Below are 24,258 nucleotides of genomic sequence, written 5' to 3' on the forward strand. Positions count from 1 at the left end.
TTAGAGCGTCGAACAGATAGAACGAATTTTTTTAATTCTAGAGAAGAACTCCCGTTTCCTACCGATCGCTACATGTTGGCAGGCTATATAAAAAAATGGAGAATTCGGGGGTGGGAGTTAAGTAACTGACGAAAGCACGCGTATTATGCCACGAATAAGAACGATACACGTATCCAGGATAAACGCTGACATTCCATGTGCTTTGCGGACCGTTTATGCCCGTTCGAAGCGTTCCGCAAACGGCCTGGGATATTTTTACGAGCAACGCGGAGGCATCGAAGAACGGGTGGCGCGTTCGCGGTCCGATTCGCCACGATACCGATGATGATTACGATGCCCGTGACGATGAAGAAGATGACGATGATGATAGGAGATAATGAGCGGTCTCTGGGAGCCGGCATCGCGGCGAGAAAGCGCCAAAGCACCGCCAATTTCGACCGCTAAACGTTTCCGAGAGACAAGCGAGTTCAATCAATGGCGAGGGAGCCTTTGTTTCGCATTTGCGGCCTCCAGGCTGGGTAATAGGCAACGAAATAAAAGCGGCTAGTGACTCAATCAAGCGACGTTCTACGCCGCGACTCGTTTCCCTTCGCAATTAGTTCGATTCTCGAGATCTTCCGTCCTCGCGATCGTGGAGGTGGATTGGAAGTTCCTCGCTTTCCGAGAAACCCTGGCAATACGATCTCCATCTTGGTCACTCCTGGTAAAAGGTTAGCGAACTCTTGGTAACGTTCAGAAGGTATCGCGATAAGGATTAATCTTGGACGATTCGAAGAACCTTGTTTCGCAGATAAGTAGATGAATAATTTTAATCGTAATGAGAAGTTAATTACCGAAGAAACGCGCGACTGATAAAACGAAATAAAAACCGAGATCGACTATGGGAAATCGCAGCAATTGATCGTGGTTCGATATTTTCTCTTCGACGTTAACATAGAGAACAGAAACATCGATAACGCGAGCCTTGGTAAATAGGATATAAAAGTTTTAGTAAGATTATACGAGAAAGCCAAAGGGAAAGGTAGAGAGGGAGAAAGGCGAAGGGCTCGGTTGGTATTGCCAGAAGGAAAAGAGACGGGCTAGGGGTTAGAGGAGGCCGAGGTGATCTGTCATCGACGGTCGCCGGCATTTTACAAAGTACCTACAAGGCCTGGCCACGTTGGCCGCAGGTGCTACACAGAAGGCAGTCCGCAGGTAGATACGGTGGCTGCCTGATTGGCCTGCTTCGACCGGGTTCCATCCTACGGTTTTGCGACGCTAGCGTGTGCGAGGCAAAGAGAGGCGGTCGTTATTACGTGTCGCTCGCAACAAATCCGCTCTCGGCCTGTGCTCTGTCGGCTTGGCGAGAGATCCGACCGCCGCGAGACGCGGCGACCAGCGAGATAAAGCGAGAGGAAAATAGAGGAGAAAGGGAGATAGAAAAGGCCGGTACAGTTGGAGCATAGTAGTAGATCCCGTTGGCCGCGGTACCTACCGGCGATCTGGCCTGGGCTGCACGCATAGTGTAGACCTGCCAAGCTTTGGCAGCGAGCTAACTCGTTCGCCTGGCTCGCCTCGCGTGTATTTCCGTTCCGTTACGTTCGCCAATGCGTGTATAGAGCTGTAGCATCTCTTCGCTTCGCTACTCGCCGCCGCGCCGGCAGCCGCAGTCGGAACTCAGCCAACGCGATGCATCGCCAGATTCGCTAACGTCAGATTCGCGCGTTTTCATCGCTCTTCGCCTCGATTCCAGTCTTGCGGCTCTTCGTCTCGTTCGCTTTTCTTATCGCGAATCGACGCCACGTGTGCATACGAGACGCTTCGTGCCTCGTTCTGCTTGGTTCGGCGAAGGATCGTTCGAAGGACATGGGTCGTTGCTTGGCCAGTTGCACGTTTCACGAGTATACAGTCTGCATAGACGATCTACGCGATCTACGTAACCTTTGGATCAAGCAGCGACAGCAAGGGCCGCGGTTCGCGAACCTCGATCGTGCGAGCGTTTCGCGTTACAGTAAGTGCAACGCGGAAAGCGCTATCGGCCCGACGACCGCGTAGGTTATCGCGTGTAAAAAGTTGAACACGAGTGTCCGAGTATAATCGGTGGGAAGGGGAGGAAGAAACGATGAAAGGAAGCGTTTCTCTCGGGATTGGATCGTGATTCGAGACAGAAACGCGATTCGAGGCTGGTTCTTCTGCTTTGGAGCGCGGCGAACGAGAAAGAAAGAGAAAGAGAAAGAGAGAGAGAGAGAGAGAGGCATTGGTGGACGAGCGAAGCCGAGGAACGAGCGGCACTGTCCGATGTGTTTGGCCGGCGGCCACGTTACGAATCGCTTGAACGTGCATTGGATGTTTCAGCAGCTGGAAAACGAGACGGCATGGACTAGCCGCTCGGGCCGTGGAAACCCTTGGAAGGGAAAAGGGCAGCGGCATCCCCTCCCTCGGCCCTGCAACCGTCGCGACGCTCGACGACGCTGCACCGTCGTCGCTTCGCAACCATCTCATCGCCCTTGTCGTTTCAGCCGGAAGGTGAGTCGATTTCTCATTTCGTTTCGCCTTGTTTCTTCTCCATCGTAACGCGAGAATTACAGGGATCTACGTGATACGCTTTTCTCTTCCGTTGCTCGACATTCTTAAAAGCGCGTATTACGCGTTTTTACTCTTTCGCCACTCGAATTACGCGAGCCATTACTTTCTCCTCGAGCCGGGGATTACCGATTCTATCCTTCTTAAAGTCATGAAAATAATGAAACTCCATCGGAGAAGCAGAGTCGTAGGTATGTAGAAAAATAGTTTGGAATCTTCGTCGAATTTTTCGACTGTCTAAACGGAACCCCTATAAGCATCGTAATCCCATCGAAACGCGAGATTTATTTCCTCGGAGGGCAAAGTACGCATCCGGAAGCTTCGAGCGATTCGTTTTTCCCGCGACAGCGCAGCGTTGAGAAGAAGAAATCCCACGTCACGTTTCTAGAAGGCGGTCGTCGTAATCCGAAGATTAACGGTCGGACACGTCCGCGTCGTCGATGTCGTGGCGTCTTTTCTTCGTCCATCCCCCTCCTAGGATGGATTTAATGCGATCCAGCGGGGCTTTGTTTTATCATCGGCTATCAGCGGCTATATTTCAGCGAGGTTGGCCGTATGATCTTCATTAGGGCCCCGGAATTCCCGCCACGAAAAGGCAATTTCATTAAACGCGACCGAAAGAAAACCGTATGTGTAGGAACTATCAACGCGTACAGTTCGTTCCGGTCCCTCTGCTTTTACGATCGACCGATGGTGCGCGCATGTTCAGCGTTATTTTACTCCTTTTCACGCACGCACCGCACACGCCATCCTGTTCCACGTGCACGCGCGGCCATGCCCCTCAAACTTCACGAATCATGCGTCGAATAGATAGACAGTTACGTTCGAAGCTGAATTAAAGTTTGCCACTAATTATGTTCTTCTGTGTCTGCTGTTTCGACTTTACCTTCTCTTCTCGTCTTTCGAAATTTATGAAATAAACGTACGAGTATCTTGTTCATGGGTAAGTGCCCATAGTTCGAGTCGTACGACAGACTTGTCTATTCATTGGGAAGAGTTACGCCTTGGTCGTACTATTCGTAGAGATGTCACTTACCATGATTCGTACATAGACCATCTTCAGATATATATATATTTGCAAAATAATCAAATTTGCCGAATTACAAACGATATCGACGAGTCACGAGCTTAACTTGGCTCGAATAAATCTATCTTACACTGTCTATAATTTCCAAGATAAAATCTTTCCTCCTCGACGTCGACGAACCAGACTTTTGAACTCACAGAGAACTCCGGCAATCCGTTGGTCCAAAGTCTGCTGGTGCCCGGTACGAGAATAAAGGCGCGATACAGCGACGTTGCAACCGGGTAGACTAGATAAAATACAAAATTTATGGAAAACGAGGGGAAGAGAAAGGTGAACGTCGCAGGTCGGAGAAGCGAGATGGAATCGGAGGGAGAGGACCGGCCTGTAAACTGGCGAACCGGCCAGCACTCCCTCGACCGACGCTCGGAGGAGCTCCCAGATGAATTTGAATAAAAATGGGACGCGTGACGAGATGGAATAGCCAAGGGGCGCAGGAGTAGGGGGATGAAGGTTGGAAAAGGAGACGGATAGTGTTGCAGGGGTGGTCGAATGGGTAGGCGGTTACGGCGCGTTGTGTTTCTGTTTGTATGTGAAAAATGGATATTCTGATGTCCGCGTGTACACCGTTGCCGTATATGACTAACGTGTTTTTACAACGTTGGTTTATGTTGTCGCGATGAAAACACCGATTCGGACGAAGCTCGCTCTTCTCTTGCCTTTTTGTATTATTTGCCGAAAGCAAGCTCTACCTATAGACAGAAGAGGTCCGAGAAGTTCATTGAACATTCTCTGCCATCGTATCGACAGAAATTCCATATCGTTCGATTCCGTTCTCTTTTTTACGGACACCTAATTGATACACGATAGTTTCGTTCGAACAGCAACGGAATAGAGCGACGCTTCCGTCGACCAGGGGTGGTAGTTTAGCGGCTTATTTTGCGTGTAATAAAGTGGAACGCGTGTTACCGCTTCGATGGATCACGTGCAACGCCTGCTGCGTAACCATCGAAGGAGAATTCGCCATTTTTTCGAAACTTTTCCAATTTTCCCTTTATTTATACGACGCTTGATCCCGGTCACCGCGAAGTTGACCTATACTGGATCCTGGTAAACCGTGTGCGTGCGTGTGTCGTCGCAAAAACTTATCGATTTCTGGTTTTTATATGGTTGGATAAAAGGTACGCGCTATACCGTTTCGATTTTATCGCGAACGGGTTGTCCGATCGAGGAGGTCATGGGAAACGTGTTCAAAGATGGAAACGATTTTGCGGCGCGCGTTGAGAAGCATGGCCGCCGTCGGACTATGGCGTTCTCCCGCTTTCGATCCGTTCGTTCCTCTCTCGGTTCTACCTCCTTCGGCTATTCCTTTCACTCGACATCCCCACTTCGGGGAATCACGATTTGGTGCGAACCTACGAGCGTGCACCAGGGAATCCAGAACCCAGCCCAGGCCCAACCTAACCCGATCAACAGCTTCGTACAGCCGTATCTGTAACGCTGGATCGTGTCCAACTTATTCTTCGGCCAATTCCCTTACCAAGCTACGTGTCTTTTAAGATTCGATGAAAGTTACACGAATCGCAAGGAAGTTACGTATTCATGGAACCTGCCGAACATCTTCTTCTTCCTTGAAACAAACGAAACATCGTCTACGATGGAGACTCGGGCTATGGCCACGGTAGATGCGCGTTTTGACAGATACGTCGAAGAGACGAAGTATTTATATACTGGCCATGGAAAGCATCGAGACACGTCCTTATTTTCCAACGACGCGGTATAATAAAATATTTTTATTTTCGCTGTGTGAAAGTCTCGTGGTCGTACGAGATCACGCAACTGAGACACTAAATCGTATGGAATTTAATAACGTATCGGGACTTAATTAATTGGTATGCAATGGTTACAGCGTGTCGATACTTTCTGTAGCCACTGTATGGAGATTCTTACGAGCGTACGCATCTCCGTCTTCGGACGTTTCGTTGGTCGGAGCACCGTATCCGCTGCAACCATAGCTTTCCACTTTATCTACGACTCTGTGTTCCATAGAACGGTGTAGTCGTATCCGGAATTGAGAAAGCAGAATCGACGCGAAGGAGGCGTTCGTGAAACGCGATGCCAACGCGGAGAAACAGAAACGTTTCAGCCAAAGGAGAGACACGTGTGCCGCGTAGTGGAGAGAACGACCACGGTGTTACCGGGTTGCCCACGCACGCTGCAACCCGAGCCAGCCATTTTGAATTCCAGCAGGCTTTCTGCAGCGGCCGAGGCGGAAAGGGAGGGAGCCTGCGGATACGGTGTCCTCGTCTTATTTTTCAGATGTCAAAGGACCGAGGCCACGAGGCAATATTGTTGATACTTGATGTTGCAGCTATATTCGAGGGCTCGACTGCTGCGCGCTCTTCTTGGCGGGAGAGCCGTTTTCTTTTCTCCCGTCGATTCTTTTTCTACCAGCTTGCTTCGCGCTTTCCTCCGATCTCCTTCCCACGCTTCTCCGCTCTTTGTCCTCCTGCGATTCCTCGAATCGTCACTTTGAAATCCAACTTCTACCGAAAGCAAACGTCGGAGATCGAAAGCGCCAACAAAGCAGCTACTAGCTCGAAGAAGATGCGTTAACTCGTCCCTCGATCACCGATCATCCGCTCGATATAATAATTCCTTTCTCGAGATTGCGTTTCTATCGAAGACGAAAGCGTATCGTGTCGACAGGAGCAGAAATCAAAGCCCACCTGACTGAAACTGTGCTTTGTCTAGGTATAAATTTGTTTATTCCGAGCAAAGTTCAAGATTGAATCCTAAGACGTGGAAGTTACAACTCTATCTCGTCCTCTTAACTTCTGATTTCGTAATTACACGAAATAAATGATAAGACGAACGCGGTTAATAGGTCGATGGAAGCCGCTTCGTCTACCGAGTCCCTAAATATCTGTTGTTTTACGATCGTGAAAACGCTGCTAGATGATAGAGATTCAGAGACGAGCATAAACGTAGAGACGCGTTTAATCGTGCTGCATACGGAGGATGCTAGATGGTTTGCCGTTAGCCTGGATAACGTAATGGCGGCTAGATGCACGGGCGTGAGAAAGAGAGAGCTTTGGACGCGTCTAGAGCACAGCGTCGCCAGAGGTGTCGGATATCTTCCACTTAATGGCGGCTGCGATTCGGCTGAGATAGAGAGCAGCCCGAGTACGAAAGCTTCCCGGTCGCGCTCGTCCACTTAATCAACCGTACGAGCCGCAATATTCATAACTTACGGGGTATAATGTCGTAAAGTTTGTCCCATGTCCGTGTTTTTACGCAACGACCTCGAATTTATTTGAATTCCCCGTGCTTCTTCGGCCACCATTTTCTACGCGAACCGCGCGCGTATTCCGCCTCGACGCAGCGAGTCTTCATCGCGAGCTGGCCTCCTGCGCTTTCCACGGTACGATCGGTTCGTCCTTCTTCTCCTTTTCTTTTCCCCTTCGCTCCTTAATGTCGTTTCTCTTGTTTCTTCCATGGTTTCGTGTCTAATAAGCTGCAGAATTTATTTTCCTCGCGACGAACCTTCCTCACCGTGCTATGCTTATTACGCGTCACGCGTGTTCCACCGGTTCGTTTATCAGACCCGTTCGAATTTTTCCTCCTTCGGCTTCGTCCGTCCACGACCTCGCTCGATGCTCGATACTCGTAATTTTTCGTTCGCGTAATTTATCGTCGTTGCAACATTAATATCGCTCGAACCTGTGTCTGAAACGGATCTTCGGAAATCGATCGACCGAAGCGTCAAGGTTATCTCCATATCGATGTACTCTGCAGGGTAGTTTTTCCAACCGGACCCTTGTAAATTTCAATCTGCTGCCTCCCCCTCTTCCCGCGGCTTCTTTCTTCGGAACGACCGTACTTCGTGGAAGTTTCCTATTTCGTCCTTGGAGAGATCCTCGCAAATAGAGCACCTTTCAGGCAATAGATGCTCGTAGCGAAACCAGACAATTCTTCCTGTTCTTTTCTACGAACTCGCTGCCAGAATAACGCATTCTAAGTCCATTTAGTAAAAAATTACTCTACTTACGAGAGGAATGAAGCCGGAATGAAGCCGTGAATGAAGAGGAATATTTAAACATACCTCTACATCTTAACACTGTTTCTCGAATATTTTTTAATAATATATTTCGCACTTGTCGCTAACGATTCTTTCGTTTCTCCCAATTTATTTAAAACTAGAATGATCGGCGAGGAGGAGGAAATTGAATCGAGGATGGTCCAAAGAATGTAGGATTAATACGTACAAATTGTTATCGCACGGTATCTTTTTTTTCGATATCAAACAACGCCTTGCTGGGATCGTCTTAAAATAAAAATTCCTGCAACCAGACTCGTCATCGGTAGTCATCCATAGTTCCGTTCATCCTCCATGAGGTGGAGGATGTTCCGAAAAAACGGGGGCGGTGCGAAGATCGTCGGAGAGGCTTGGGGTCTGGTGGAAATCGCACGGCTGCCACGAGGGGCCGTGTGTTCCCGAGCGTCGACCGATTATTTACTCAACGAGAATAGACTTCTATATCAACTTCCTATGTTTGGGATCGCGCGCGCGCGCGCATAAAACCGGCGGATCGACCGGCCGATCTGTAAACGTTGAATTTTACGAGCGACGACAAGTTTACGCGAATCGCTCGTTACCCGACTCATCCTCGCGATACGATCGAAGGAAAACGCCGACTATCTCTTTACCTGACAAACTTCAGAGATTTCCTATCGATATCGTTCGTTCGCGCGTTCTATCGTACAGTAGCAGCAACTAATTCCACGTGTCTCTGATTGATTTGTAATTGTAAATATGATTTCCAATTTTACGTATAAATCAGCTGCTTACGAGTTACAGAGATATACAGGGTGGTTGGTAACTGGTGATACAAGCGGAAAGGGGGTGATTCTAGGCGAAAAAAGAAGTGGAAAATATAGAATAAAAATTTTTCCTCTGAGGCTTTGTTTTCGAGAAAATCGACTTTGAATCTTCGCTCGGTACGCCTGCACTTAATGCGTCTCGTTAGAACGGATCTCACTGTAGATCGTTGTCTCGATTGACGTTATTTTTTTAGTTTTTAAAATTTCAAATTTTTAAAATTTTAAAATTTCAAATTTTTAAAATTTTAAAATTTCAAATTTTCAAATTTTTAAAATTTTAAAATTTCAAATTTTTAAAATTTCAAAATTTCAAATTTTTAAATTTTTAAAATTTCAAATTTTTAAATTTTTAAAATTTCAAATTTTTAAAATTTTAAAATTTCAAATTTTTAAATTTTTAAAATTTCAAATTTTTAAAATTTTAAAATTTCAAATTTTTAAATTTTTAAAATTTCAAATTTTTAAATTTTTAAAATTTCAAATTTTTAAAATTTCAAATTTTTAAAATTTTAAATTTTTAAAATTTTTAAATTTCTATTCTATATTTTCGACTTCTTTTTTCGCGTAGAATCATCCCCTTTCCGTTTGTACCACCAGTTACCAACCGCCCTGTATAACTTTTCGAGATCGATATCGTTACGGTATCCATGGTATAGCGAATAAATGAAATTAAACACGAATTCGCGTAAAGGGATCGATTCAATTTCCACATTGAATAGAATGATAGGGTTATGCGTGGATTAGAGAGGATCGCGGAGGATCCGCTTGGAATTACAAATGAGATAAACGGGGGCTAGAAAGCTTTCCGTGTGCGCGTTGTAAATATACAGAATTTACGTTCATGCAGCGTGCTTAAGGTTGATTTACACTGGACAGGGTATAAGGCAGAGTGCAGCGTGTATACTACCATCATTGCTGGACACGTTGCGAGGGAGATTAGAAATATTTGGGAGCGTTCCATTTAAACGGAGAGCTTACCGATGGCTGACCGAAAAAACACCAGAGTGTCGTGCATTGGACAGTTAGTTACGAGGTCAATTAATGGGGGAATACTAACGTTTAACGATCGTAGGGATTTTAGATGCTTGACGTTAGCTTGATTAATGTCGACGTTCGATTTAAGTGTGCGGAGAACGACGAGGGAGGCCAACGTGGAAATCCCGGCCTCTCACGGAGTTGTAAAACAAAATTCAACGAGGCTATAGCTGCGAGATGTTCGGAGGAACAGAAGTTGGCGCAACAGCTTGAAAACCACTGTTTCAGCTGTTCTTCTAACTCGAAGCTGCGTCTTGTACTCTGCCGTAATTGATCGCGAAATTAACTCCGTGCCAGATGCCAGTTCCTCGAAAGAGCCAACCGCATTATCAGCGACAATTATCGCGCTGAGAATTCTTGCACCTGTTTTCCTTACCGTCTTAAGGGAACCTTCCATCGTCGAGTTTCAAACTTTCCAGCTCTAACCATGACTTTTCTGGCGTGTAATTTTGCAGTTTCGATACGGTATAAATTAGCAATGTTTTTCTAATGTCGCGAATTTCGTCGTAATCCAGTTACCAGTTTCACTTTGACGAATTATAATATAACGTGAGAATAAAAAAAGTATTATATAAATACGTAAAAGCACACGTTCGATCGCATTTTTGTCTATAACGTTTCATACGAAGCGCGAGCGAGCGATGTCCGAACGTTGTTTCGATACAACACGAAAATTTTATTCCCTTCCTTCTTCGCCTCTTTTGTTTGTCTTTTCTAGAAGCCTCGTTTATTTGCTTCTCTCAAAGAACATTTATGCGTCCGCCTATTTTCTTCGCCGGGAAAATAACTTTTCATCTTCGTGGAACAGGCCTTTTATTTATATTACCTCACCCTTTGCCGTCGCGATACGGGTAATGAAATGGGGTTGTTTTCTTTCAGCCGACCTTATCGACCCACCTTTCCCTGCCTTATCGATTCTCGGCTAATGACCTTTGACGTGCTTCGTACGATGGCGCTACGATCGAATCCCAGCTTCGAACCCTCCCTTTCACTTTGCTTTCGCCACCCCGTGATATCGAAAGTGTACGGTCCAATAATTTACTTCTTTTTCATTTAGCTTGAAAAACGCAAACCTTTGTAGCTTATTCCACGTTAAGTGGAACCTTTGGTCCTTTTTCTTCAAACGCAGAAAGAATACGAAGAATACAAAAGTTATAGATAAGACACATTTCCTAAAAATACCTCCATTTACTTGATCTATTGCCTCTCGAAGGGACTATCCGTTCAGGGCGACGAATCTAGCATTCTGATCTCGATAGAATATTTTTGAAAGGTGACAAGAGCATCGCACCTAAATACACGGTATAACGCGCAAAGAGGACAAGAGATAGATCGCCCCGTATTAGACGAACAACCCGATCGATGAATTTGAATGTTAATTGATCAGTTTCACCACTCTGTCGTAATCAGAGTATGCTTATGTTTTATTAAAACGAGACGCAAGAGGGAAAACGAAGTGGGATCGACGATATCGTACGATGAAGCCGCCTTCGCGAGATTCCATCGACGTTGAACGAATCGTAATTCAAGCGAACGCACGTCGACACGGTTGAGATTCAGCGGTGCATATAGGTACACGCGGTTCGCAATCGCGTCGTTCATCTTTTATGCCCCGACTTCCATCTCCGTTCCATTTACCTTTCGCAAAAGATTTCATCGCGGATCTCCATCCATTTTCCGTAACAATGATTCCGCCCTTTGCCCCTTCTCGTCCAATCGATCCCTTCTTTCGTCCCGTAGCCAGTTCCAATGACTCAGCTACGTTCCCATCTTCCTCGCTTCGACTAACTTACTGGCGGAAAAAATGCAAAGTAGCCGATCTCAAGGTTATTTATCGCCTGCCCTATCCTTCTCCGGTTCTGCCTTAAACCTTAACCCCTTACCACGCTTTCGTATAATTACGTCGTTCCAGACGAGGCACGTTTTTCCCATTTAAATCTGCTTGCGTTTGACGGCGGATTTTTGTCATTGCATTCGCAATTACGTAGCGAAATACGTAGTTGCATTGTTTTATAAAGTTCTCAATCATTTGGTAAATATGGAACAAAACAGAGTTCTTTCGGATCTATCGTGATTATTAATTCGAGCTGGTATTAAAAATTAATGTTAAAGAGGCAGAAGTAGAATCCTGCGAGCCTTTTTCCCCTCGAAAGCTCCTCGATCGTTTGTTAAACGCTTAAATGTATCGCTTATATAGTTGCGATATATCGTAATTTATTTGCTTTGACAATCGGTATCGTATAGAAACGTTTGTTTATGGAAAACCGTAGCGATAAACAAATTGTCGTGGTTAAGATAAAATATAGCCAGACGTTGCCTATTTTGCGATAAAGTCGAAGGGCATTGAACGCAACAAGTGCGAAGATACGACACACCCTGCGCTCGTGATCTTTCCCGATAATCCTGCAAACATTTCATCGACCACACAGCCTTGCGAAACACCGTACTCTTCGATAGCGTCTCGAAGAAGCAGATACTCTGCGAAGTACCTTCGTAAGAATTTTTCTCGGCGTGCATTTTGTACAGCAAGCGCGCGATGATGTTTCTTCGCTTAACCAAACCTTATTCTGTCAGTGCGAGATAAGTTTCCCTAGATAATTTGGCATTTTCCGAACTACATAAATCACACGTGTACTTTACAAGGAACCCGCGTTCTGCCTGCCCATCTTTTTTTTTTTTTTTTTTAAGAGTTAGGGTTTCGTTTTACGATGAATGATCTCTCGAAGGATACAAAACGGCCGGTCGAGTGGTTGAAGAGCTCCTTCTCTGCGTTTCGTAGTCGCGTCTGGAGTTTTATCGAATATAGTGGATCGAAGCGAGCAGAGACCAATAACGCGAGACGTTTTCAAGCGGTCGACAGGCGAATTCGAGGAGTCGCGCGTTTCCCTTCGTCTTGGACTTTTCACACCCTTCGGAAAATATAACTAATCGTCTCTGTTCCTGTCGTGGCAGTTATTTCCAACTTTGGAATTCGTTTACGTAACGAAAGAACGTTCACGCGGTTCCTCGAACATTGTCCGAGTTCGTAGGATTATTTTTAAACGACCGTGAGATCGTTAATTAAGAGAAGCTGAATTCCGTTGTACGAAAGCGAAGAACGTCTCGTGCGAGATTAACATCGATTCGATTAAGACGTTTCAAATTTAAGGATCGAAATTAACGTCAACGAATGGAATTTTTCAATATCTTCCGTATAATAATGAACTCCGCTTAATATTTATGAGATTAGATTGCGCGATTTCTCCACACCGGTGTATATATTTTCAACGATCGATACGAACGAATACGTACGTATTTTCGTCGAGATTTAGAACTCGACGCTTCGTTCGACGGTTCCTCGTAAGTTTCACTTTTGTCAATTAAATTCGATGGAAAATTAAACGAGTTCCCTCTTTCTTGGCGGCTGGACGTTCGTATTTCGTATTTCAGGCGCACTATCTATTCTCTGATCTGTCTGCGGCGACTACGATCGAGTAAACTTTCGCGAGCGGTACAGCTGAACGGCAAATGTAGCGATCTAAACACAAATTCCTGGTATGTAAACGCAGGCTTTCCTACGGTCTGATGCAACGAATTCCGTATATAAAAAGCCTACCGTCGAATCGTCGAGGATCGAGCGTTTACCGTACCCTGAAAAGAGTTTCTCCACGATTTTGCTACGATGAAGCGCGTACTTTTGGAACAGGGAAATTATATAATAGCATATAAATAATATAAGCGCATATAAATGCGCTTTGTGCAATAATTTGCAGAATAACCGGTAACGCGACAAATTGGAAATTTCTAGGAAAAGTTTGTCCTTCGTTGTCCGATCCAATCTTTGTATCTAACATGAAGTTGCTTGAAAATTGTTTCAAAAATTGTGCCGATTAAAACTGTATAAGTAAATTGTACGTATCGGACGTCGTATCCAATTCTCGACGTAAATGGAAACGGTGGAACGAAGAAACAGAGGAGAAGCGAAGTAGCTGGCGTGCTGGTATAAAATAAAGTCTTATCTAAATTCTTGGACGGATTGCGAGGTGAGATACAGAGGAAAAAAGAAAAAGGGGCGGACGTCTGGAAAGTAGACATTTTACTTCCAAGATGGACGAGCGTCGGAAAGGGGAAACTACGAACGAGAAAACAGAGGGTAAAGCTAGATGGATTGAGATGGAATAAGAGAAAGATGGAGGAGAGGGGATGGAGGATGGAAGGAGATCTGCGGGAGTTGGCAGAGATAGCTAGGGTGGAACTGGCTGACTCTCATTAAGTTAAATTGTCTCTGAGGATGAGCTTCCTTAATTACTTAGCCCGGCTCGCCATCCTGCTGCCTCCCCTCGTCCGATGTCTCGCCTTTTATTCGCGCATACCGGCGCGGATACAAATTTTATTCGCGAGACTGGATCCTCGTACGCGCTCTTCGTCGAATGCCTTCTCGCTGGTCCGCAAATACCTGAGGTCGAATCGCAATTAAGAAGGAACGAAAATTCACAGACGTGCTTTTTGGGAGGTCGTTCCTCCTTCGTGTTTTTTCTCTCTTTCTTTTCTTTTTTCTTTTTTGCTTGCAATTTATGCTCGTTATTTTCTGTAGAATTTATTTTAAAAAGCGTTCTCTCCTTCTGAAAATTCCTTATTACGATAATCTAAAAAAAAAAAAAAAGAGAAAAAGAAAAGGAAAAAGAAGATAGGAAAACGAAGTTCGGATAATTACTACTAGAGAAGATGCTAGAGTTATTCTTTGTTATTTTTTGGTCGATGAGATTGGATGCACCGGGTGTGAGTTTCGACGCGAAGGAAAGGGGATACAGCAGGGCGAGGCAAAAGAGGAGAAGAAAGAGCCGGAGGTTGGGGAACGAGCAGCAGACGGAGGTAGGGAGGTTTGATAAGAGGTGGAAACGTGGAGACGAGGAAGGAGAGCTGCCTCTAAATATGCTAATACCCTCGACGTAGGGTAATGAGTTCCTCGCGCCACCACGATTCGCCGGACTGCTATGCATATATATTCAGCCATAAACACAACTTAGATCACTATATGTAACGTACCAACCGCCGTAGGGTGCACGACTTATTGGTTGCTCGACGGTATTCTCTCCTTCTTCTTTGTTCCCGCGACAAAGCGTCGTGGAATCCTCTTTGCGATTTGCCTTTGACAGCAGAGGGGAACAGCGAAATATTCGTTTTGTTACGATACCGAGAATCGTGTTTTATCCAAGGTGTTAGATCATAACTCCGTCGTTGGTAGGTTGCAGCAGGCGTTGATACTGAAATTGAAGAAAAATTTAATGGTTAACACGATCGAAAACTAATCCTGCAGTTACTTGCCGAAGTCTCCGCCATGAGATCGATCTTTTGGTCAAGTTTTTGAAAAGTATTTCACGAAAAAATGGAAATCCGCTTCGAAGAAATCACAGGCGAAATATCGAGGAGCATAAACGGACTCGGCTTGCCTACGGAGGGTTAAAAATTCGTTGGAATTGTAAGGAATTGTTACACGATGCGTTACATACGGAAATCGTTAGATACCGGACTTGCGATGTTCGTACGTAGCTAGTTAATTAACGTCCGTGCGATCGATTTCGGAAATAAATCCGTGGGTCACGTCCACGAAAATTGTAGGGGCTTGAAAGCGGATCACGTAATTTCCGCAGACTTTTAGTTCTGTTCCTATATCCGGGCCGCCATCTGTCCCTCATGCCTAGTCGTCCATCCCATTTTCAATTTCCACCACGTTCCTCGTTTCCTGCTTCTGGCCTAGCCGAACTCGCTTTCGTCATAGTGGAAGCTCGTTCCATTGGCTCTGCCTGAGCTAACTGCTTTACGGTCGTTTATACAGCCTCCGAGGGCGTACAAGGAACACTCCGTTCACGGAAAGGAAAAATCGTCGCTTAATCGTCCTCCATTCATCGATCCTGTCCTTTTAGCCCTGTCGAACAATTAAAATTTGCAAAAGTTGTAAAAGCGTACAGGTACAAACGGTATCGTTTAAAGGAAAGAAATCTTTCGTTTCGTTTCTTTGAAACTGCTCGTACTCGTCTAGCGAGACACGAGCGTATGTATCTTCGTTTTAACTAAGTTTCGATCTAGGCAACGCGGAACTCCACATCCAAGCGCTTCCATATTTCAATTTGAGAGTCAGTTGGATCGCCCGGTTCACCGACTACAAAGAGATTCTATTTCCAAAGCGTATGAGAGAAGATCCGAAGCGATCGTAAATTCGAAACGTCGCGTGGACTTTCAACGCGAAACACAGTTGGCTAGGACGAGAGCGAATCGCAAACCGAAGTCCGCGATCGAGAGAAGGTTGGCGCTGAAACGAGGATCGAGTAATCTAGGCCACGCATCTACCGGCTTAATGGAGGTTAAGGAGGAATAAATCCGTGAGCGACGGAACGAAGAAGTCAGGGACACGAGGTGGCGCGTGGCCCGTGCCACGACGATGGATCACGATGCCCCGGGAAAAACTAGACTAGGCGTTTTTATGGGCCATCAAATTACGCCGACCACCTCATAAAATGTTTAAGCGGGCTTCTGTGCAAGACGTTCAACCAGCGACTGGGCTAATGTCCTTTGGCAAAAGTGCATCTTTCCGTTTTCTACCTGCTACGTGTCCTTTCCGTCGATTCGCTTTTGTCGCGTGATTTTCTTCCATCGCTTTGACATTTTCTACTGTTTCTGCGTACTTTGATGAATCACAGTCTGAAACGTGGAAACCTGCGGGTACTATTACGGAAGATTAAGAAAGGTATATATGCATAGAATGCTGACCAAGGAAACGGACAATAGGTTTCCCAAACTTGCTGCAGACGAGATGTAAACGGAGAACGTATCTATCGTATCGCGAAGCTGTTAACAGAAACACGTCGTAAAAGGAAAATTGACCCGTAACGATACCAACACGAAAGGATGTGTAAGTTTTGTATTAGACGAAGAGAATCAGCTCCGTGACAATAGACAGGGGGTGAACTCGTGTATCGTTATAATAAATAATACAGATCGTCCCTAAACAGAGAGCATCTCGACACGTACTACAATTAGTATCGCGACTTCTCTCACTTGTTCAACATGCTTATCGCCTGACTCACGAACTCGAGTCTCTTTTCAAGGTACGCGTTGCGTCGATAATCGACGACACAGCGAGAACGGACGAAGGAATGAGGCGGCGGACGCTTTTACGAACTGCTACGTGATGGTCGAGGGCCATCACTGGCAACGCGCCGCCATTAAACGCGCCAGAAGAAATCGGGAAGTCGTTCCGCGAAGCGGTACCAGTTTGTCAAGTTCCGTGGACATTGAAATAGAGACATCAGCGCGGCCAATGAATCCGGCAGTAACAAAGAGAACCAACGACGAGAAGAAGGGACAGAAACGGCCGAAGAAAGATAGAAACGAGGGAATGGCCGGGAAAAGAGGGGCTTGTGGGTGGAAGACGAGTCTCTCGCTTGACTTTTGCTAATCCAGTGTCCACGAGGTTGTGAATGAACGCATAAACGACAACGGCCTGCGTGAGCAACGGCGCCGTTAATATCGCGTGACAAGAATAAACGTCGGCCATAATTCAATATTGTAATTATACCCTCGTAACAGGCTTTATTGTGCCGATTAATATGCGTCGTTAAAGTAATTGCCGGTAGCGCGGACTACTCTCGCACCTATAATGGCCCGTTTAGCCATCTTAGACGCGGACATAGACGATTGTGACACGCGATTCCCAATTTGCGCGCGTTCTTCGCGGTTGTAACGCCGATTAATCGATTCGGACGGAGAGGCATTCGCGCGTGCTGCACGCACCCGCAACGTCTTTATTTACAGCCAGTTGTATATTTCGTTCATCGCCTTCTTAGCGTCCTCTTGTACGTACGCGGACTCGCGAAGGTATTTGGTCGCTCGTAGAGAACTTTTCTGCGAATATCTACAGCAGGATATAACGCGAATTTTCTTCAGCTTCGGAATTTGCATGTTCTTTATTCGCGGAAGACCGAGGCGAATCCTATCGCAAAGCGATTTAGGTCCACCCTATTTCTTTCGATACGCATGTTTAATGGACGTAAGTTGCGAATGAGTATTACATAGCTGACTGTGTCTAGAGGTTGAAAGAATCTCGGCACTCTGATAATTTTATACAGTATCGTTTGAATCGAACTACACAGGCGACTGTTGACGATTGTTTCGAAGATCGGGAGGTCTTCAGAGTCACGAGATCTTGATAATTCCGCGGTTTTTCCAAGGCAAACGAAAGATTTCCGAAAGAGAGAAGAAAAGGACGCGCTTATCGTCGATTAATCGCGATCGTCGACTCATTACCTTGTTACTCGTGAAATCGACTACTTTGTCGGACGGTTAATGGGATACCGTGGCAGCTTCTCGCCTGTTCGTGGAAAAGGCGGTCGTGGAGCAAAGAAGGCTGGGCGGATCGCCGTTTCGGAAACGTTGCATCGAAAGAAATTTATCTTTATAGAAATTCTTTTCAGCTCGTCGACAAATGGAAATTAATCGGCCGCGAACGGCTCGAGAAATGTTCTTTTAATCTTACTGCGCGTTGTAAATAATACAACTTTATCGCTTCGATAAAGGTAGTTAAACTCGCGTGGTCCGACCGACTACGGTTACAATGATTTCTTTAACTCTCGCAGGATGATTATGGAACATGGTAGAACCTTTCGAACACGCTTAAAATAGAGATTGTTGGATAGAGCGAACCCTATAACGTCAAAATTAGTATACCAGACAGTTTCCGAACCTCTGTTACATAATTCTCCTAGAATCCTTCCATCCTTGGACGATCATCGTCCGCTCCGTGGTTAAAGAAAAATCGAAGAGCCGACTAAAGATGGGATACAGGAAGATACAGGAGAAATTCGCGGCGCTGAACATCCGCAATTATCGACTCCCCCCGAAGACACGCGGCACGGAAAAGGCAAGAAAGCAGAAGAGGAAGAGATCGGTGCGGATCCTCTTCACGTTCTCATGACGCGGCGGTCATTTTAAACGAGGTTCGCGCGTCGGGACCACCCACCTCATGGAGCTGGCTGATTATATATACCTCAATTTCGGTCGTTCTCGACGTTCCAACTTCGTGGCTCTCGCGGCATTTCATCGGGTAAAAATCCGAAAAGCGAGAACGGTCGTGAGACTTTGGGCTTGGAACGCGTTTTAAGAGATTACCACAAACTTCTTCCCCTTCTACCTTTCTCTGGGTGCTCATCTTCCTCGTTTCTTTTTCTCCCTCCTCGGCCATCGAATGGCGTAGATGTGTTTCTGGATCTACTAATTGGTCGTAAAGGAAATTATGTTCCGGCCTCGTCCTTTCGGGCGAACTGCGCTACTCGCTGCGCGGGAATCACTCGGACCGGATCCACGAATTAGATTCTTTGTAGAGATTTCTTCGCGTTCGACGATCTCGCGAGTTCGTTTAAGTATTGTTCGCTAAACGAAGGTTCCTTGGTCGAGACCAAGGGGATTTCGGTAATGAGATTTCGACCAATAATTTCAAATCTGGCTGTTTCATCTTATAGAATCGGTCAAGCAATTAAGATCGCTGCCAAGATTATGAATTAGCGCCAAGACCTTTCTTGTCGCGAATCGAATTTAGGTAAAAGACACGAGACTATAAATTGAAGTTTCTAGATCTTGAAATTCAGTGATAAAATAAAGCGAAAGAAAACAGAATACGAGATAAAATTTCTTCTAAGCAAGCTCGAAGAAACTGTCTGATCTCGATAGGATTTTCAAGAGGATCTTCAAACTCTTCGCTGTGAGTTATAGAAAGAGATCTCTCGTTTTACAGAAAAAATCACTTGCTTGGAAGAATTCCGTGGAATTGGTTGGTCGCGCGTGCCGCGAGTTCGTCTACGAAATTCTACCCCGGCGCTGGTTAACCGTTTGTTGTTGGGCGGCTATGGTGCTGCCGGTGGTGGCGGCGACGGCGCTGGTGGTGGCAAATATATTATGCCTCTCGTAAAATTAAGTTTTTACGATCATTTTATGGTCGCGCGCGGTCCGTCGATGCTTAGTACCTATAGGTGTGCATTTCTCGCAGCTGTGCTTTGCGCGACTCGGCTCGTGTCGACTCGTCACAGACCTCTTTCATCATACGCGTCACCGAAACATTGTAATCGTTTTCGGAAACTCGGTTGCCTTGTCCCGCCAAATCCTTGGTCTATTCCATGCCGAAAATACCATTCTCATAGTCAGCTACTATATCGTGATTGTTTATCTGGGCACGAACTTGATGCAGAATTAGACCAAGCGAGCTTAACGCTATGACGGCTAGTTTCCCACCAAGAATTAGAAAGATACGATTTTCGTCGTGTTCTTGGAAAAACTAGATTTCTAAAAATTCGATATCTCCGAATATTTAGAAAGTAAGAAGGTAGAAAAATGAATGATCAAAGAAACGTCTAAAGAAACGAACAGATATAGGCTTCAACGGTCGTCGTAGCGTTAATAAAAACGCTGTATCTCTTTCTGCGTGCAATATACGAAATATTCTAAAATTACGTAACGCCGGAAGTCTAAACGTTGAAATATTCCATACTTACATTACGAGATAAGACAATTTTCAAGAAAGAATTACTATCCACTGCACTGTCCGAGCCAATACTAAGGCTTTTCAACGAGTTCTTCTATAAAATTGAGAACACACGAGCCACCTTTACCCCGTAGCAATCTTCCAGTCCAGCTTTTATCGTCGTAGACACGTCGAACGTTGAAAGATGCGAGCTACCGTTTAACGAACGAACGTGTCGTCGAGAAACACGGTAAACTGTTTGATCGGGCAAACGGTCCGAGCGACTAGGGTCGAATGAAACCGGTGGAACGCGTCGGGCGCCTCTCTCTCTTTCTCGAGGTTTTGGGGTTGCAGCTTTCTCTTCGTATGAAAAAATTCTTGGGTCCCGATCGGAGAGGATTTCACTGAAAATTCGGGTCACCATCGGTACGTCCGAGTCTTGGATCAATGGAAATTCCTCGTTTGTGAAAGTTTCGAACGACTGCCGATCGACGGTGAAGCAAAGGGAGGAACGTACTCATAGTTTATCCGTTCTAAGAGCCGAGCTTCGATACTCTTGGTCGAAGTTATGCAACGCTTCCAGACGAATGTTAAACGATACAACGATAATAGGAAATAACTTTGGATTGCAATAAAATTGATTTACAAAGTAATAACAACGACAAGTGCTATCGTAAAATATTACGTACGAACTGCTCGAAACAATTAGGCGATCTGTATATTCTCTTCCAATTATTATCTTAAAGTCGTACAAATAATAATTTTAGGATATTCCGTTGCTGTTATTCCTTTAATTTATGTAACAAAATTCTCTAATTGCACTGGACAATTTAGTTTCCTATGTCTTCTGTTTTTCTTGCAACGGACTGACAGTTGTTATCTGATATTAACACTTTGAAGACCGAAGACGCGAATTCGCGTCTTACATGTTTCATACGGTATCCTATAAAAATGTTAACTAGCGTTAAATAAAACAGTAAAAAGAGCGATACATGCCACAAACAAAACGTTATGAGCGTGTTTTTAAAATAATAATACGAATAATATGAGATCGTTATCGATATATTAGATGTAATATTGGTCGCTTGGAATCTTTCCAATCGCTCGGAAAACACGCGGGAATTCAAGCTACAAGCCGGTTGTCGGGGCGTTAAAGAAGCAGTAATGTCAACGAAATGTCAAGTGAACTTTTGACAAAGATGAACGACACCTGAGAATCCGAAGATAATAAAAATTTCACGTTTTATAATGTTGTCCTTTATCGTGTCGGAAAGAATTATTTTCCAAAATTTGAATAAATAGATCTTCTTTGCGTCGGAAGAGAAAATAAAAGGAATAAGAACGACTAAACTTGGAAGGATGAAGCGGCCACGTTTTCCCCGCGTGCAGCTTTCGAGCAATTCCACTACGGTTATGGTGTTTACGCACGGCGGTGAAAGCCAGGATTGAATGCTAAAGAAAGGCTAGGACCAAGCGAGGGGATCGTATTATTTTAGTTGAATTATTTATAGAACGTTGCAGGAAAAAGGCACGCGCTTCGTTGGCCGGGAAGATTTCACCTGAAGGAAAATATACTGGCGCGAAGGGGGCGAAATAGAAAGAGAGGAAGAAAGCGGAAATCGACGTGTCCTCGCGAAACGAGAATAGAAGTTGAGAGAAAATTGCGGCTGATCCAACCTTCGGATTCAAGGAAATACTCTCGGAGAGACACGAGGGCCGTTACGAAATCTCGAGGGTTCTTCTCCCGCAGGATAAACGTTCGTTCGATCGGTGGCCGAGTTTCCGAGTGTTGCGGTATTTTCGCGTATCGCTTGAAAAGCTGGCTGAGACACGAAGGAATTCGCCGATAAATTCGAGCGAAAGGGTGGAGAAAACCGGTCGGGGCTGGAAGCGAGATCGAAGGCTTGGCATCTGGATATCTTTCGAGGCGTGGTTGTGATATAACCTCCTCCTTCTCCATCTATGGCATCGCTTCCGTGCCTGATCCTACGATAGCGATATCAGTCTGAAAGTGTCTGGAAATATTTTTCGTTCGATATACGACTTAATCTTATTTAACGCTGTATCGACCATCCGTAAGACAAGCGTTCGTTTATTTTTGTATAACGAAAGTGAGAAGAAGAAGAAGAAGAAGAAGAAGAAGAAGAAGAAGAAGAAGAAGAAGATTCGACTTAGTTGAGAAAAATCTGACAGTAGAAGAATATCAGAATCCTGGAATGCAAATTCCGCGATGTTCGAAAGGTTGTCCTAACCGAACAAAGTCTAAATATAGCGTGCCTGAATAAAGATAAAAACTAAGACGCCAAGAGTTTAAAACTCGGACGATTAGGTTGCAAGAACGCGATACATTGTAAAGTTGACGGTCGGAGCAACCCTTGTTTCCATCAGCGTTATCATTGGGTCTTCGTCCGAGTCTGGGAACGTCGAGGAGGTTTCTCCATCACGGAGGACTTTATCTCGGGCCAGCCGACGATAGAATGCAAAACAGTGTCGCAAAAACAAGCTGCAGGGGAAATCGACGAGTAGCCCGAGGAGGAGTTAAAGGTGGAGAAGAAGGAGACAGAGCAAGGTAAAGGCAAGTTGGCGGACAGAAGAGGGAAGAAAGATCTTGGGAGACTTTGCCTGATGAGGACGGTTCCCATGACGACGCAACCCCAGGAACACGAAACGGTCTAGCCATCCTTGACTCAATACCGGCTCGCCATATACTCACGTAGCTCGCATCGAACCTCACCACCACTTCTTCGGTCTTCAAACCCTCTTAAGCTCTGGCTGGTCCCCTGCCCCGTCCCTCGCCCCCCTGCCCCCTCCGCCCACTTTCACCGCCACGTCCCTGGCCAAATGGAATATCCCACGCTTATACTTTGTTCCATCTGCGGGTCCATATCGTCCGTTCGCGTGTACAGTGTACACGTGTGTACGTGGTTACTCGTGTGAGCGACGGGCCGAGCGCGGAATACAAACGATCGAGCGTGCTAACGGAAAAAGAAAAAAGAAAAGGAAAAGCGCGAGCGGACTCGGAATTGCGGCATTAAGGGAGTCGCCGAACTTGGACGTGTTCGGCTTTTGCCGATTCGAACACGTTTCCTGGGAAAAGAGCGAACGTGAGCGAGATAAATCGGCCATCACTGGGATAATTAGCTTCTGGTTCTTTGTTATTCCTTTCGGAATTTGCGAGTAGCGATTGCATTCGTTCGAAAGGTTCGATTTAGGAGAAACACATCAGCCGTTTCTCGAACATCGTCGTCCTTAGATCGCGTGCTTTATGGCTCTATTTTTCTTTGCTTCGTTTTATCTCGATAAACTTCGTTGACTTTCCACTGAGAATCGATACCATCGAGTAATCCATCGTTTTATCACTTTGTTTGAAATATCCTGTGACTTTTCGTCGTCGAAAATATCACACAACGACGTAAAAAAGTTTCTTATCTCGAGAGGGCGGTTCCTTTCCAAGGTATTCGGGAAAAAGTTCTACGACGAGGGTAGATATTTCGATCGATATTAAGGAAACATGCCGTTTCGAAATCTCTTTCTAAGATTTCGAAATACCGATCTACCAATGCTCCACCCTCTAATATATCTTAAAGCCAGAAACCGTTCAAGCATAGACAAATTATTGAACAAAATCACCAATAACATTGGTCTCTCAAACGATTTGAAAAAGAGCTCGAGACTATTCTTGACTCGCATGGAATATTTTTCCCTTGGAAAATTCGAAAATCTAGATTCCATCTTCGAAAACATCGATTCGCGAGTATATGACGGATCCTGGAGATAATTGAGCACGAGAAGGTCAGTCGACGGTAACTCGGGTCAGCGTGGCTCGGCTAGTGAATCGCAGGGAGAAACCCAGACTGGGAATTGGAGGTCTGGCCGGTCTCGTAGAGCGCACGCCACTGCCATGTTGGAGGCGAATGTCGGAAGCGGCGTTCGGGATTGGTCGCGCGGCCATATCGTCTGCCTGTGGAAACGAGAGGGCGTCCCGGTGCTGGCGGCGTTCCACGCGGAAGGCGTCCCGACGCCCTGCTAAAAACGGCACGCGTCACGTCACATGGTTATGGGACTCAACCCCTTTTCCGCCCCTCCTGCCAGACGACCGCCAGAACCAGTTTACCGAGTCGCGGAGACGACGGGTTTCGACCCCTCGCGGCCAACGCGATATATTCCAATTCTCTCGACACCGATTAACGAGCATTTTGCACGCTGCACCTTATGGAACAGTTGACTTCCATAAACGATCTATGTTGAGTTTCAGGTTGCAATT

At 45.6% G+C, this 24,258-nt stretch overlaps 1 protein-coding gene and 1 long non-coding RNA gene across 2 annotated transcripts in view; one reads left to right on the forward strand and one right to left on the reverse strand.

Moving 5' to 3' along the window:
* LOC138189033 (Homeobox protein abdominal B) overlaps nucleotides 1-24,258 on the forward strand; it is a 163,967-nt gene that overhangs the window by 52,625 nt on the left and 87,084 nt on the right. Inside the window, exon 6 of the mRNA XM_069131208.1 lies at nucleotides 2,335-2,505. Coding sequence (XP_068987309.1) covers nucleotides 2,335-2,505 — 171 coding nt within the window. The remainder of the gene's footprint in view (nucleotides 1-2,334; nucleotides 2,506-24,258) is intronic.
* The window catches only part of LOC138189051 (uncharacterized), a 49,414-nt gene continuing 40,450 nt past the window's right edge, over nucleotides 15,295-24,258 (reverse strand). The window contains exon 3 of the long non-coding RNA XR_011175838.1: nucleotides 15,295-15,410. This is a non-coding gene — a long non-coding RNA (uncharacterized LOC138189051). The remainder of the gene's footprint in view (nucleotides 15,411-24,258) is intronic.

Source organism: Bombus flavifrons, chromosome 18, assembly GCF_040668555.2.
Source record: "Bombus flavifrons isolate JBK064 chromosome 18, iyBomFlav1_principal, whole genome shotgun sequence".
Classification (NCBI taxonomy): domain Eukaryota; kingdom Metazoa; phylum Arthropoda; class Insecta; order Hymenoptera; family Apidae; genus Bombus; species Bombus flavifrons.